At 48.6% G+C, this 15,917-nt stretch overlaps 2 protein-coding genes across 3 annotated transcripts in view; both read left to right on the forward strand.

Annotated features, from left to right (window-relative positions):
• LOC140395569 (archaemetzincin-2) overlaps positions 1 to 2,755 on the forward strand; it is a 213,487-nt gene extending 210,732 nt beyond the window's left edge. The window contains exon 8 of one of the 2 annotated variants that reach the window (XM_072483511.1): positions 2,596 to 2,755. Coding sequence is in view for 1 of the 2 variants with exons in the window: in XM_072483513.1 (XP_072339614.1) it covers positions 2,596 to 2,613 (18 nt within the window). In the remaining variant the exon portion in view is untranslated. The remainder of the gene's footprint in view (positions 1 to 2,595) is intronic. The other variant, XM_072483513.1, reaches the window with a different exon arrangement.
• arsg (arylsulfatase G) overlaps positions 2,669 to 15,917 on the forward strand; it is a 48,798-nt gene continuing 35,549 nt past the window's right edge. The window contains exons 1-4 of the mRNA XM_072483507.1: positions 2,669 to 2,889; positions 3,585 to 3,772; positions 12,294 to 12,341; positions 14,334 to 14,445. Of these exons, the coding sequence (XP_072339608.1) occupies positions 2,669 to 2,889; positions 3,585 to 3,772; positions 12,294 to 12,341; positions 14,334 to 14,445 (569 nt within the window). The remainder of the gene's footprint in view (positions 2,890 to 3,584; positions 3,773 to 12,293; positions 12,342 to 14,333; positions 14,446 to 15,917) is intronic.

Here is a 15,917-nt window from a genome sequence, read left to right on the forward strand (position 1 = left end):
TCAGACCAGATATTGCCAGACTTCCATGTTTCAAATGATACATCTTCCCATATTTTCAATAACTCGCCTTAAGTCGGCAGAGCAGGACCAACTTGCCTCCCACGAGGCTGAGTGTGTACAGGCCATCGCCCGAATGCGGCACCTGAGCATCGATGAAGGCGGCCATTTTGCCCGCTTTTCCAGGGGTCCCACGCATGCGCACCACGGTCGGGAGAACGAAGCGGCCGAAGACTACACTGCGCAGGTGCGAGCAGCGGCTGACTGCACTGCGCACCGAGCATCACGACGTCGACGTGGTGACGTGTCCCAGCTGCGGCACCGCCCATTTAAAGCGGCAATGCCCTGCAAGAGGCAGGCGACGTCTCAACTGCAAGAAGCTTGGCCATTATGCGGCTTTGTGCAGGTCGGCACCTCCGATAGGGGGCCAGCGATCCCAGTTCCAACGCAGACGCGTTCGAAGTGTGCAGCAAGGGCTGCTGAATTTGGAACCTGATCCCGTCACGGATCCAGAGGACGACTGTTCCGGCCATTCATGTACCTGACCTGGATCACCTTCCAGTGCTGCAAAAGCTGACATATGATGGTCATGCTACTGATCTGCCCATGCTCTCTCCGAAAGACGCTGTTCGCATCAAGTTGCTTGGTGGAGGCTGGTCAGCTCCAGCTGTTGTTGTTCGACAGGCTCCTCCTAGGTCGTTTGTGGTTCGCATGGCTGATGGATCTATTGTCAGGCGCAACAGAAGGGCACTACGCAAACTTGCCTGCCCACCACCGGATCTCACATCCCCAGATGTTGTTCTGCCTTATCCGGACACCTCGCTCCACGAGGCCACCAATCTGGCTGCATGCCAACCTGTCAAGATACCATCATCCCCGCCTCCACCTCTCAGGCGGTCCACAAGAATCCGATGACAGCCCCAACGACTGGACTTATAAATAGTTCCTTTGTATATATACTGTTATGTTTCTGCACGTTAGGCACCTTACATGTACATATCCATTCACTCACCAATTGCTGTATATAGTTACTTTTGTAAATATGTCGTATATGCTCTAAGCAGCCGACAAACGTTTTTTAAAAGGGGGATGTCATAATATGCACCCATGCACCATCATGAGGTAAAAGCAGGCAGTGACAGACACCCAGGTTAGCCAATCAACATACAGAACAGAACACGATCAATCACCAGACAGAACACCAGAGGGGGAGCTTCCAACTATAAAACGCACGAGGCATGAGCACTCTGCCTCTTTCCACTGGTGACAACTGTAGTGACTGTCAGGGTATACAAATCATTCAGCACATTCTACACGTGGATCAGATCTAGCCTGGTCTAGATAGTTAATGTTAGTTTACTTAGAATAGTAGAGAGTCAACCCACAGGCAGTTGAGTGCTTCGTTACTGATGTTCAATAAATCTTATTGAACCAACGCCTACGTTTGGTGTATGCTTGATCATTTAACTGCATCGTGTTGCAGTCCGTGTTACCCCAGGGTGAATAACACGACAATTACCAGGCGTGAGAAGGTTTAGTTAAGATCAGAGATTTGAAAAACAATGGGCTGCCTTCCCCGGTCGCCTAGCCTCGTGTTTTCGGTGGTGGGAGGCAGTGTGTCATTTACTGGCGGGGTTCTCTCTTCCCACTGCTGTCAATGAGATTTCCCATTGAAGCCACCCCACACCACCAGGTAACCCGCGGGCGGGGGTACGCTGCTTGTGAGACCAGAGAATCCCAACGACCAGCCGGGGAATTCCAGCCAATATGATTATCTCCACTAGAACAGAGACAACTGAGAGGGAATGAAAAGGTTTGAAAGATTAAAGAGCAAAAAGATCATGGCTAAAGTGAGGGGGCTAGAAGAAATACATTTCTCACAAAGGTTTATCAGATATCGAATGCATTACTACGAATGGTTTTTGAAACTGAGTCAGTTACACCATTTTTAAAGCTTAATTTAGAGTACCCAATTCTTTCCTTCCTCTGAAGGGGCAATTTAGCATGGTCATTCATCTACCCTGCACATCCTTTTGGGTTGTGGGGGTGAGACCCATGCAGACATGGGAAAATGTGCAATGCCACACGGACAATGACCCGGGGTTGGGAACAAACACGAGTTCCCGACGCCGTGAGGCGGCAGTGCTAACCACTGCGCCACCGTGCCTTCCATCAGTTACACCATTTAAGAGAAAATTAGATAATCACTTAAAAGAGAGTGTAACATGTGTGTTATAGTTAAATAGCTTTGATGTTGCGTGAGCATTGGCACAACAGGCCGAACAAACCTTCTGTGTTGAAATTTTAATTGGGCGGCAAGGTGGCGCAGCGGTTAGCACTGCTGCCTCACGGCGGTGAGGACCTGGGTTCGATCCCGGCCCCGGGTCACTGTCTGTGTGGAGTTTGCACATCTCCCCGTCTTTGCGTGGGTCTCACCCCACAATCCAAAGATGTGCAGGGTAGGTAAATTGCCCTCTAATTGGGAAAAAAAATAATTGGGTACTCTAAATTTATATTTTAAAATGATTTAGATTTTGCTTAAACAAATATGATTGAATTTTGTGATATTTAACTTTGCAAATATTGACATTGTTACAGTTAAAACAAGGCGATTGAGAATGGAGAAGTTTAGGAAATACCAGGAGACACTTTGAACCATATTTATAAGAAAATGGAAGTTTTCTCAATGATGGCCTTCTTCACTGTGGCACTCATCAGTGGATTTCTTTATTACAACGTTGACTTCAATACAGTTCATGTCGGTACCTATTCAGGAAAGCCAAACTTCATCATAATCCTGGCTGATGACATTGGATGGGGTGACCTTGGTGCAAACTGGCCATTGACAAAGGAGACACCAAATTTGGACAAGATGGCTAAGGAGGGAATGAGGTAATAATATTTGTACCATTTGCAAAGAAACTCCAGCCATTTGATCCTGCGTTTTCTTTTGCTAATGTTCAACTCTTTACATCAGGTAACCTCTAATTTGTATTATCTTGTCTTTGGTAAGGAGAATTTTTGACTGTTTACACAGTTGCTCTTCAATCGCTGAAATGTTTAATGTGATTTCTACTTCTATCAGATAAATCACTGCAACAGAATGTATAATCAGAAAGGAAACATTTGGCAAAAACTAATGTTGCAGCGGGGAGGACAGAGAGTAACTGAACAGTGGATCGCTTATGCATATCTTGTAATGTTTGGGGTTTTTGTTGGGAATTAATTCCATTTTAGATCTGTTCACGTGAATTTCAATGCATGGTTTTGTGAATGCTGTTCTCAAGTGGGACATGTTAGTGCTGAGAAATTCAAACACTCGTGAGCTCTCGATACTCTCCAGGGCTACGGTGAGATGGAGTATAGCTTTGGGTATCAAACTCAACCTCTGGTTCTTTGTATCAAAGGGATGATAATTCCACTGCTTTATATCTGACTGATCCTTTAACATTTCAACTGAAAGTAACCGCGACTATAAAAAATCATGCAGTATCAACAAGAAAAAAATACAAGTTGGTTTTCTAGCTTGCTGTATGATAGCATGCGTGTAATAATCTTCAGGTTTTGCTCCTTGTTTGTTATTCCAGATTTGAGGATTTCCATGCAGCTGCCTCTACTTGTTCCCCATCTCGGGCTTCTTTATTGACAGGGCGTCTGGGGTTACGGAATGGTGTTACCCATAATTTTGCTCTAAGCTCAGTTGCTGGCTTGCCGCTAAATGAAACTACACTGGCACAAGTTCTAAAGGAGGCCAATTATTCTACAGCAGTAATTGGTATTTATAGTTTTAGTTATTTTTATTCCCTTGGCCATGTTATGACTGCCCTGTTCTTCTGTACAATTACAAGTGGCATCACAAAAGGATATAACATCTTACCTATAATCACTACAGATAAAAAGCCAAATTATTGGGAAAGAGACAAATGTTACTTGTTTTTATCTTAGATTTGGAATGCCACCCTGATTTTTGTGCTGTCTCAGATGTAAAAGTGATAAATAATTTAAGGAGGCATAATGCAAGCAGTCACTTACATTTATGTTGCAAGCATATTCCCTTTCTGTCCATTAGCTTAGCAAAAACCCCAAAGGAAAAATGATCTAACCGTGGCTAACAAGAGACGTTAAAGATTGTATTAGAGCAAAGGAAGAGGCTTGAAACGTTGCCGGAAAAAAAAAAAGGAGGTCTGAGGATTGGGAGTGTTTTAAGAATTCAGCAAGGGAAGAACAAGAAACTGATGAAGAAAGGAAAAATAGATTAGGAGAGTAAACAAGCGAGAAACATAAAAACAGACTGTATAGGTAGGTTCTATAGGTATGTAAAAAGGAAAAGATTGTCAAAGGCTATTACAGTCAGAGAGAGGAGAATGTTTTCTTTAATGTTTTTATTGGCATTTTTCAATTTTACAGAGTGAAGCTTTTGTGTCCGATATTTACAATTTATATAGTTTCTTATTTATATACATCTTTCTTGGTTTATCTTCTCCCCCTTCCCCCCTCCATGTCCCAGTTTCTCTTCATAGCTGAAACGGTCCAGGCCAGGCAACATCCTGATAATTCTCATCTGCAACCTTTCTAGTGCAATCATATCCTTCCGATAGTGCTATGACCAGAAGTACGCACAATCCTCCAGCTGCGGCCTAACGAGCATTTTCTACAGCTCCATCATAACCTCCTTGCGCTGAGGACTTCCGGGTGCGGCTATGCAGAGCTAGGTCGCATATTCGGTAGCTTCCGCTTGGAACGGACTTTTAGGCTCTTTTACAGGGCCCCCACGGCATTTGTTTGACATTTTCCGGTGTGGGAAGAAGACTGCAACATTCCCCTGACAGTGTCCTCCAGGAATGTTATGTCTTTTGGTTACCAGACCCGGCAGAAACAGTAAAAGATTTGGCTGTAACTGCAGGGGAGAGAGGGGCCTCTTCCAGCATGCAGGCGGGGGAAGGGCAAGCTGCAAGCTGACTTGAGGGCCTCTATTAAAGGTGAATTCTAGCAGCAGAGGGAACAACTGTGAAAGATCTACCAAGGCCATTGAAGAAGCGGGGACAAGGCTTCCGGTGGCGGCCATGGAGGAGTAGGTCGCGCATTCGGCAGCTCCCGTCTGGAACGGACTCTCAGACCTTTTTCAGACGTTTCCATAGACTTTTTGGGGCAGATTGGTGAAGCGAACACTGCCAAAAGGATTCCCTCTCGAGACTTCCGGTTGCGGCTATATCATAGAATTTACAGTGCAGAAGGAGGCCATTCGGCCCATCGAGTCTACACCGGCCCCCGGAAAAGTACCCTACCCAAGGTCAACACCTCCACCCTATCCCCATAACCCAGTAACCCCACCCAACACTAAGGCCAATTTTGGACACTAAGGGCAATTTATCATGGCCAATCCACCTAACCTGCACATCTTTGGACTGTGGGAGGAAACCGGAGCACCCGGAGGAAACCCACGTACACACGGGGAGGATGTGCAGACTCCGCACAGACAGTGACCCAAGCCAGAATCATCGAACCTGGGACCCTGGAGCTGTGAAGCAATTGTGCTATCTACAATTCTACCATGCTGCCCACCTGCTGCCCGCTATGCAGAGCTAAGTCGCACATTCGGTGGCTCCCGCAAAAATGGACTTTTGGGCTCTTTTCAGGGCCCCCAAGGGCACGTTTTCGACATTTCCTGGTGTGGGAAGGAGTTAATAATAGCTCCCCGTCAGTATATGGCTTTAACTAGGAGCGGGGCGACAAAAAAGGTGGTGGTGGACCAGAAGAAGGAAGGGAAGAAGGACAAAATGGCGGCGGGCGGAAACCAGGCAGCGTGGAGGCAGTGGGCGGAGGAGCAACAGGAGGGTATCCAGCGCTGCCTCAGAGAGATTAAAACGGACCTGCTAGAGCCGATGCAGGCTTCTTTTGATAATCTGCTGGAGACACAGACGGCCCAGGGGGTGGCGATCCGAGTGGCTCGACAAAAGATCTCTGACAATGAGGACAAGATCTTAGGCCTGGCGGTAAAGGTGGAGGCGCACGAGGCGCTCCACAAGAAATGGCAGGAGCCGTTCGAGGAGATGGAGAATCGGTCGAGGCGGAAGAATCTGCGGATTCTGGTCCTCCCGGAGGGACTGGAGGGGCCGGATGTGGGGGCCTATGTGGTCACCATGTTGAACTTGCTGATGAGAGCGGGGCCCTTCCAGGGGCCCCTGGAGCTGGAAGGGGCCCATAGAGTGTTGGCGAGGAGGCCCAAGACTAACGAGCCTCCGCGGGCAGTGCTGGTGCGGTTCCATCGGTTCGTCGATTGGGAGTGTGTGATCAGATGGGCCAAGAAGGAGAGGAGCAGCAGGTGGGAGAACGCGGAGGTTCAGATATATCAGGACTGGAATGTGGAGGTGGCGAAGAGGAGAACCAGGTACAATCGAACAAAGGCGGTGCTGGACAGGAAGGGGGTGAAGTTTCGCATGTTGCAGCCGGCGCGACTGGGTTACCTACAAGGATCGGCACCATTATTTTGAGTCTCCGGAGGAGGCGTGGGCCTTTGTTCAGGCCGAGAAGCTGGACACAGACTGAGGGTCGGGATGGGCGATTGGGGACTGCGGTGGATATGTTATGCCTATTTTTGGTTCGGGGTGGGGGGGCCTTTGCATTGTTTGGGTTTCTTTTTCTCTGTGCTTTTCTCTTTCGGGTTGGGGAGGGTGGATGGGGCGGGTTTGGCACTGTATTGGTTGGTGGCGGGGCCTGGTAGGTGGAGAGCGCGGGCTTTTTTCCCGCGCCGAAAACTGGGGGGGGGGGGGGGGGGGGAGCGAGGATTGTTTCCCGCGCTTAGAACGGAGGGGGGAGGGGGTGAGCCTGTGGATGGGGAGCGGGAGAGGAAGGTGTGCCACACAATGGGAGGAGTCAAAGGGAGGCGGAAGTGGCTGGGGTCAGCAGGAGTCAGCTGACTTGCGGAAGTGCAATGGGGGGAGTAAACCAGCTAGGATGGGTCCTAGTCCGGGGGGGGGGGGGATCGAGTTGCTGCTGCTAAGGTCACGGAGGAGCTGGAGCGAGTGGGGGGGGGGGTCAAGACGGGGGTATGCCGCTGTGGGGAACGGGCCGGGTGTGGGGTGCGGGCGCGTGGCTGGCCGAGGAGGGGTCATGGCTAGTCGGCGGGGGAGGGGGGCGGGTAGCCCCCTGATCCGGCTGATAACCTGGAATGTAAGGGGACTGAATGGGCCGGTTAAGCGGACCGGCGTGTTCGCGCACCTGAAGGGGCTCAAGGCGGATGTGGTTATGCTCCAGGAGACACACCTGAAGGTGGCAGACCAGGTAAGACAGGAAAGGGTGGGTAGGTCAGGTGTTTCACTCGGGGCTAGATGCCAAAAATCGAGGGGTGGCGATCTTGGTGGGAAAGAAGGTGTCATTCGAGGCGTCGAGCATTGTGGCAGATAATGGCGGTAGGTACATAATGGTAAGTGGTAAGTTGCAGGGAGAGAGGGTGGTACTGGTCAATGTGTATGCTCCGAACTGGGACGATGCGGGTTTTATGCGGCGTATGTTGGGTCGGATCCCAGACTTGGAAGTGGGGGGCCTGATAATGGGGGGAGACTTTAATACGGTGTTGGATCCGGCACTGGATCACTCCAGGTCTAGGACGGGTAGGAAGCCGGCGGCGGCTAGAGTGTTGAGGGGATTTATGGACCAAATGGGAGGGGTGGACCCTTGGAGATTTGCAAGGCCGGGGGCTAGGGAATTTTCATTCTTCTCACATGTCCATAAGGCTTATTCTCGAATCGACTTTTTCATTTTGAGTAGGGCACTGATAGCGAGAGTAGAGGATACCGAGTATTCGGCAATAGCCATTTCGGACCACGCCCCACATTGAGTGGACTTGGAGATGGGGGAGGAGAGGGACCAGCGCCCGCTGTGGCGTTTGGAGGTGGGACTGTTGGCGGACGAGGAGGTGAGCGAGCGGGTCCGAGAAAGTATAGAGAGGTACTTGGAGACCAACGACAACGGGGAGGTCCGAGTGGGGATGGTATGGGAGGCATTGAAGGCGGTGGTGAGGGGAGAGCTGATCTCCATTAGGACCCACAAGGAGCGGAGGGAGCGGGGGCAGAGGGAGAGGCTGGTGGGAGATGGTGAGGGTAGACAGGAGGTATGCGGAAGAGCCTGAGGAAGGATTGTTGAGGAAAAGGCGCAGTCTCCAGGCCGAATTCGAGATAGGGAGATCGGGGGAGTTAAGAACAGGGGAGGGAGCGTGGTGCGGAGTGGGGTTGGCATCAATGGGGTCTTCTGGGACTTCTACGAGGAATTGTACCGATCCGAGCCCCCATGGGAGGAGGGAAGGATGGGCCTTTTCCTGGACCAATTGAAGTTTCCAAAGGTGGAAGAGGGACTGGTGGCGAGACTGGCGGCCCCGATTGGGCTGGAGGAGCTGATCAAAGGGATAGGAAGCATGCAGGCGGGGAAGGCACTGGGACCGGACGGTTTCCCGGTCGAGTTCTATAAAAAATATATGGACCTGTTGGGCCCGCTGTTAGTTAGGACCTTTAATGAGGCAAGGGAGGGGGGGGCTTTACCCCCGACGATGTCCCGGGCACTGATCTTGATCCTGAAGCGGGACAAGGATCCCCTGCAATGTGGGTCTTACAGACCGATTTCCTTGCTAAATGTAGATGCCAAGGTGCTGGCGAAGGACTTAGCCACGAGGATTGAAGATTGTGTGCCGCAGATCATCCATGAAGGCCAGACGGGGTTTGTGAAGGGGAGACAGTTGAACGCGAATGTGCGGAGGCTTTTGAACGTTATCATGATGCCGGCGAGGGAGGGGGAGGCGGAGATAGTGATGGCGATGGACGCTGAGAAAACCTTCGATAGGGTAGAGTGGGGGTACCTGTGGGAGGTGCTGAAGAGGTTCGGGTTTGGGGAGGGGTTAGTCAGGTGGGTTAGGCTGTTGTATGAGGTCCCGATGGCGAGTGGCCACAAATAGGAGGAGGTCCGAGTACTTTCGGTTGCACCGAGGGACGAGACAGGGGTGTCCCCTGTCCCCCCTGCTCTTCGCACTGGCGATTGAACCCCTGGCTATGGCACTGAGAGTTGAGGAACTGGAGGGGGTTGGTGCGGGGTGGGGAGGAGCATAGGGTGTCGCTTTATGCGGACGACCTGCTGCTGTATGTGGCGGACCCAGTGGGAGGAATGCCAGAGGTAAAGAGGATGCTTCGGGAATTCGGGGACTTTTCGGCGTACAAGCTCAATATGGGGAAGAGCGAGTTGTTCGTAGTTCAGCTAGGGGACCAGGAGAGGGGGATTGGCGAGCTCCCACTAAAAAGGGCGGAGAGGAGCTTCAGATATTTGGGGGTCTAGGTGGCCAGGAGCTGGGGGGCCCTGCATAGGCTTAACTTTACAAGGCTGGTGGAGCAAATGGAGGAGGAGTTCAAGAGGTGGGACGCGTTGCCGCTGTCCTTGGCGGGTAGGGTGCAGTCAATCAAAATGACAGTGCTCCCAAGGTTTTTGTTCCTGTTCCAGTGCCTCCCCGTGTTTATCCCAAAGGCTTTTTTCAGGTGGGTTAACAGGTGTATAATGGGGTTTGTGTGGGCGCGAGGGACTCCGAGGGTGAGAAGGGTGTTCCTGGAGCGGAGTAGAGATGGGGGGGGGGCTGGCGGTGCCCAACCTCTGTGGGTACTACTGGGCCGCCAATGCGACGATGGTGCGCAAGTGGGTGATGGAGGGGGCTGCATGGAAGAGGCTGGAGACGGCGTCCTGTGTGGGTACGAATCTGGGGGCGCTGGCAACGGCACCACTGTCGCTCCCTCCAATGAGGTATACCACGAGCCCGGTGGTGGTGGCGGCCCTCAAAATTTGGGGGCAGTGGAGGCGGCATAGGGGGGAAGTTGGGGCCTCGGTGTGGACCCCATTACGGGGGAACCACCGGTTCGCCCCAGGAAGAACAGGTGGAGGGTTTTCGGGGTGGCACAGGGCAGTGATACGAAAGTTGGGGGACCTGTTTGTGGATAGGAAGTTTGCGAGCTTGGGTGAGCTGGAGGAGAAGTACGGGCTCCCCCCAGGAACACCTTCAGGTACTTACAGGTAAGGGCGTTTGCCAGACGGCAGGTGGTGGAATTCCTGCAGCTACTACCACATACAGTACAGGACAGGGTGCCCTCGGGGGGGGGGGGGGGGGGGAAGATCTCGGAAACTTACCAGGTGATGCAGGGGGAGGAGGAGGCCTCGGTGGTGGAGTTGAAAGGTAAGTGGGAGGAGGAGTTGGGAGAGGAGATCGAAGAGGGGACGCGGGCAGATGCCCTAGGGAGGGTGAATTCTTCCTCCGTTCATGAGGCTCAGCCTCATACTGTTTAAGGTGCTGCACAGGGCACACATGACCGGGACAAGGATGAGCCGGTTCTTTGGGGGTGAGGACAGGTGTGTTAGGTGCTCAGGGAGCCCAGCAAATCACACCCATATGTTCTGGGCATGCCCAGCGCTGGAGGAATTTTGGAAGGGCGTAGCGAGGACGGTGTCGAGGGTGGTAGGATCCAGGGTCAAACCGGGCTGGGGGCTCGCAATATTTGGGGTGGCAGAGGAGCCGGGAGTGCAGGAGGCGAAAGAGGCCGGAATTCTGGCCTTTGCGTCCCTGGTAGCCCGGCGAAGGATTCTCCTTCAGTGGAAAGATACGAGGCCCCCAAGCGTGAAATCCTGGATCAGCGATATGGCAGGGTTCATTAAATTGGAGAGGGTGAAATTCGCCTTGAGAGGGTCGTTACAAGGGTTCTTTAGGCGGTGGCAACCGTTCTTAGACTTTCTGGCAGAACGATAGGCATTGGTCAATGGCAGTAGCAGCTCGGGGGGGGGGGGGGGGGGGGGGTGGGTTTACTTTATTTTTGTTTATGTTATTTACACTGGAGGGTCTGAGGATACACCTGTTGTGTTAAGTCAGGGTGTTAATGTTAATTTATTATTTATATACAGGGTGGGAGGGGTTTGGGGGGTTGCTTTTTTAGATTGTGTTTTATACTTAACCCTGTTGGGTTCTTTTTTCTTTCTCATTTTGTTCTCGATATTTTATGAAAACCTTTAATAAAAATTATTTTAAAATTTAAAAAAAAAAAATTTTTTTTTAAATAACCTCCTTGCGCTTACACTATATACTATGCACGGCTTTAGAAATGCAAATCTATTCTTATTCCATTTGAAAATGGGGCCTGGAATAGTGCTCCTGGCATGACCTGAATGATATTGAGCTTCTTGAGTATTCTTGGATATACATCCATCCAGGCAAATAGAGAGTACTCCATTACACTCCTGGCTTGTGCATTGTAAACTTTTTGGAATCTAGTGATGTGTTACTCATTACAGGATTCCCATCCTCTGATCTGCTTTTTTAGCTGGAGTACTTATTGTGGTGATATACCTGTAGATAATGTTAGATGTATTCAAATGCATTCAGCAGTGTGACTTCCCACCAGCAGGTAGCTTCAGATATCAGTCAGGTAACATCCAGCAAGCAGCAGAAGGTGGTAAGGTGTACATGAGGAGAGGCACACGTCGGGTAGTTCCAGGAGAGTCTAAAGTAATTTGCCACGTGCACATTAATACATCATTGTTCTGGCAAAGTCATCAGCAGTTCTGTAGAATTATTGCAAGACAAGATCACAAAACACAGCACTTACATGGCCTGGTCTCTAGTCATCTCAGATTTCCCTGTCACTGGGCCAAGGCCTCGCTCCGCTCGGACTGTGTGGTGGTGTCCATGCACAGGATTCTTCTACCTCAATCCCACCCCACCCACTCAAATTAATTTCAGGACCTGGAGTGTCAGGACTCTTATGGACAACAGCAACAGACCTGAAGGTTGCACTGCCATCATAGCCCGGGAACTCCGGCGCCACAACATTCACATCGCCGCTCTGAGCGAGACACGACTGGCAGGAGAAGACCAGCTTAAAGAAAAAGATGGCAGAGCCTTCTTTTGGAAAGGCAAGCCAGAAGAAGAACGTCATCTCTACAGAGTGTGGGGTGAGTGAGCGCCCATGACCCTATGGCTCACCCTGGCCCAGAAGCAGCACATCACAGCCAAATGCCTACACCCCAACCCTAGATGCAATGGAGGTTAATTAACTCAAATCCAATGTAGGAAATGTTGTCATGGATTTCACCATAAAAGTGTCCCACCGCACTTTGTTTTAATTAATGCTTTTATACATATGTATTTTGAAATAATCACTAAAAATATTTGAAAAATACATATTTTGAAAACTAAAATGTTTTTTCAGTAGTTATAGTTAAAATACTGGATTTGTAATTTGTAAATAAAATTTTTGTGTATACTTATTTCTTGTACACAGGTAAATGGCATCTTGGACATCATGGCTATTACCACCCTAATTTTCGTGGTAAGAAATAACTTCACAATAAGCAATTTAGTTCAGCCAAACTAACTAACCTGCGCATCTTTGGATTGTGGGCGGAAACTGGAGCGCCCGGAGGAAACCCATGCAGACACGGGGAGAATGTGCAAACTCCACACAGTCACCTAAGGCTGGAATTGAACCCGGTTATCTGTCACTGAGGCAACAGTGTTAGCCACTATGGCGCACCAATCATGACTGATCTGCTTGCCGGAGGCTTGAGAAGCACACTTAAATTAAGCAGGAAGATAAGGCCATGTGCCTTGAGATTTTCCCATTTCCCTGCCTATTGACCACACTTGAAAATAACCACCACAATAATGGTGGCGATGCTGAGCCTGTATTATGTATACAGGGGAATGAGATTCTACACCAACCCCTCCATATCCCTTTTCTCCTCTAACTTCTTAAAACCTGCCTATTTGTCCAACTTTTTTCAGGATGATTTTAATCTAACTAATTAACATAAATAGAAAATAATATTGTATGGAGTGTAGCACAGGCAGCAGATCCATTCTTGTCAGTATCCTGCTGATCAGATTAGGTTAATATTCCCCTTTGGTCACCTTGCCGTTTATGTATCCTATTTGGCTTGGCACTAATACTTTCATCATGCCTCTGTGAAAAATCTTGTGACATTTTATCGATATGAAATCTAGTTGTTATTTTAACATTCAGTTACCACAAGTCACATTTCAATGATTTAAGACATTTGATAATCTCATTGCACTTTTCCCTTCAGAGAAATTTGAACAAAAAATGCCACTTCCTCTGCCAGAGGGCCCAGGTGGCACTGCCAGGTTGGCAGGGGCACTGGATGGCAGGTTGCCCATTCCAGGGATTGGCCTGAGGGTCCCTTCCCTTAAGAGGTGGGGTGGGGAGGAGGGGGGGGGGGGGGGGTCGCTCAAGGACCCACCTTAAGAGGTAATTTGGGGTGGGGGGGTCAAGAGATCAGCAACATTCAAAAATGGCACCTCGATCTCTTCCTGCACTGACAAGCTCAGCTCATCAGTGTAGGAAGTGAGGTAAGTGTGGCCTCGGCAGGGCATTCCTCGTTGAGGCCAAAAAAGGAGTTCCATTTGATAGAGTCTCAGCGCTGCAGGCACCGAGAAAAACCCCGCTGTGCGCGGCCAAAACGGGACTCTGTTTTGGGGCATTAAATCATAATCATCAACTGTTTCTCTCTTCGCAGTTGCTGACAGACCTGCTGAGCATTTCCAACACTCTGTTTTATTTTAAATAAATTATCGTTGCTTTCTGTAATGCCACTTTTAGAATAGTTGACTATCTAATCAATCATTCTGGAACATTAAATATCGCACTGGCTTTGTGAGTTCAATAAGCAATACTCCTTTCAGAAGGAGCCACCCAGAGGAAATGAGCATTTCTGGGCAATTGCCATGCAAACCCTTAACTTTGAATTTCCAAAGGGGATTCCCGGCACTTCTTTCCCGGTGTATCTCCCCAAATTCAATGCTGGATAGCTCAGAAGTTACAGCTCAAAGTCTTTTTGAACTTGTGCTTATTCAGTCTTCTACTATTAACCTTCCCATTTACAGTTTGCATCTGCTAATTACTGAGAAAATAAGGTTAATGTTACATAAATAAATCAGAAATCTGTTCCAGCAGCGACTTGATCTCAAACATTAATTAAGCCAAGTACAGCAATCCAAGGATACCAATGCAAAATATGACAGATGCTGGAAATCTGAAATGAAAACAATAATTGTTGGAAACACTCAGTAGGTCTGGCATTATCCATGGGGAAATAAACAAAAGAAAGAGAAATCTGTGACATAAAGTAATCGACCTAGAACATTAATTTCCTTTTTCCATTGATCCAAGGATATACCTGATCAGTTTGCATTCAATACAAAATTACCAAATGAAATATAAAAGAGGCCTAGACATCAACACTTTTGAAGTATTGTAAGGCAAGGTTAGCTTTGGTGACTACTCTGTTTTGGTTTGTTACAGGCTTTGACTACTATTTTGGAATACCTTACAGTAATGATATGGGCTGCACGGATGATCCTGGATTCAACATTCCTCCATGCCCACCTTGCCCTAGGGACTCTGTTATGAAAAGGTAACTTAGTTAACAGACAATTGTCCTCCCTATAGACTTTTGGTTTTTAAAAAATAAATTTAGAGAACCAAAGATTTTTTTTCCAATTAAGGGGCAATTTAGCATGGCCAATCCACCTACGCTGCACATCTTTTTGTGTTGCGGGGTTGAGACCCACGCAGACACAGGGAGAATGTGCAAACTCCACACGGACAGTGACCTGGGGCTGGGATCGAACCCAGGCTCTTGGCGCCGTGAGGCAGCAGTGCTAATCACTGCACCATCATGCTGCCCTACTTTTGTTTTATACAGTGTTGTCTCAACTATGCCTGGTTTGCAATAGGTAAAGTTGCCATAGTCCCAGATGAGCATCGACTGCTTTCCCTTTGAGACAGTCACACATTGCCATGGGCCTGGAGTTACACGTGGGTAAAAGTAAAAAGTAAAGTCGCCATAGTCGCAGATGACCATAGGCTGCTTTCCACTTTGAGGGGAAGAGCTGACTGGTGGTGATTTACTCTGAGGATTGCCACACCTCGGGCAAGCGGCAAGGTTGAGAAGGCGGGCTTTCATGAATAACTTCAGCCGCTACAGGAATTGAACCCATGCTGCTGGCCTCGCTCTGCATCACGATCCAGCTGTCTAGCCAACTGAGCTAAACCTGGTTTGCAATACAGGTATGTTGTTAAACATTGCTTGGCAGTTCAACATTATTAAAACTTAGATTATGCTATGGAAAATGTATAACTTGTGTCTCAGGTCCACACCTCCTTTAGTTTCTCCGCTTTCAGAAATCACCAGCAATGAGGAATATTATTTGTCATGCCTTCATAGTTCAAAAACAAGACTTTTATTTTGTGTGATAAAGAAAGTCGCTGATAACATCAAATGCAGTTTTGACACTTTTACAAACAGAAGCTTAATTGTTGTTTTGAAAGACGATTTATCTACAATAAAGCATCTAACATCTCTAAATATTATTCTTATTGTTTGTTCCGTTAATCATGCTTTTACCTGGGGATTATTGACTAATAAGGACACAATATGGCTGAGCAGGAAGGTGTGGGCAACCAAAAACAATTTAGGCACCTTGTCCATATCTGTGCCATGAATCTGTGGGAGAATTAGTTGATTATTTTCCTGATTCTGAATGTACTGATCATTAAGTATTGTCTGCCTAAAAAGGAATAATGCATTTCTTTATGCAAAATCTTGGAACCTGCATGAATGATAAACTATTTTAGCATGTTATGATTTAATTTTGCTTATGTTATAGACATTTATAGTTTTTTATATATTTTTTTTAATTTAAAGCACCCAATTAATTTTTTCCAATTAAGGGACAATTTAGCGTGGCCAATCCACCTACCCTGCACATCTTTGGGTTGTGGAGGTGAAACCCACGCAAACATGGGGAGAATGTGCAGACTCCACACGGACAGTGACCCAGAGGCGGGATCAAACCTGGGGCCTCGGCGCAGTGAGGCAGCAAT

This window comes from Scyliorhinus torazame, chromosome 18 (genome assembly GCF_047496885.1).
Source record: "Scyliorhinus torazame isolate Kashiwa2021f chromosome 18, sScyTor2.1, whole genome shotgun sequence".
Lineage (NCBI taxonomy): Eukaryota > Metazoa > Chordata > Chondrichthyes > Carcharhiniformes > Scyliorhinidae > Scyliorhinus > Scyliorhinus torazame.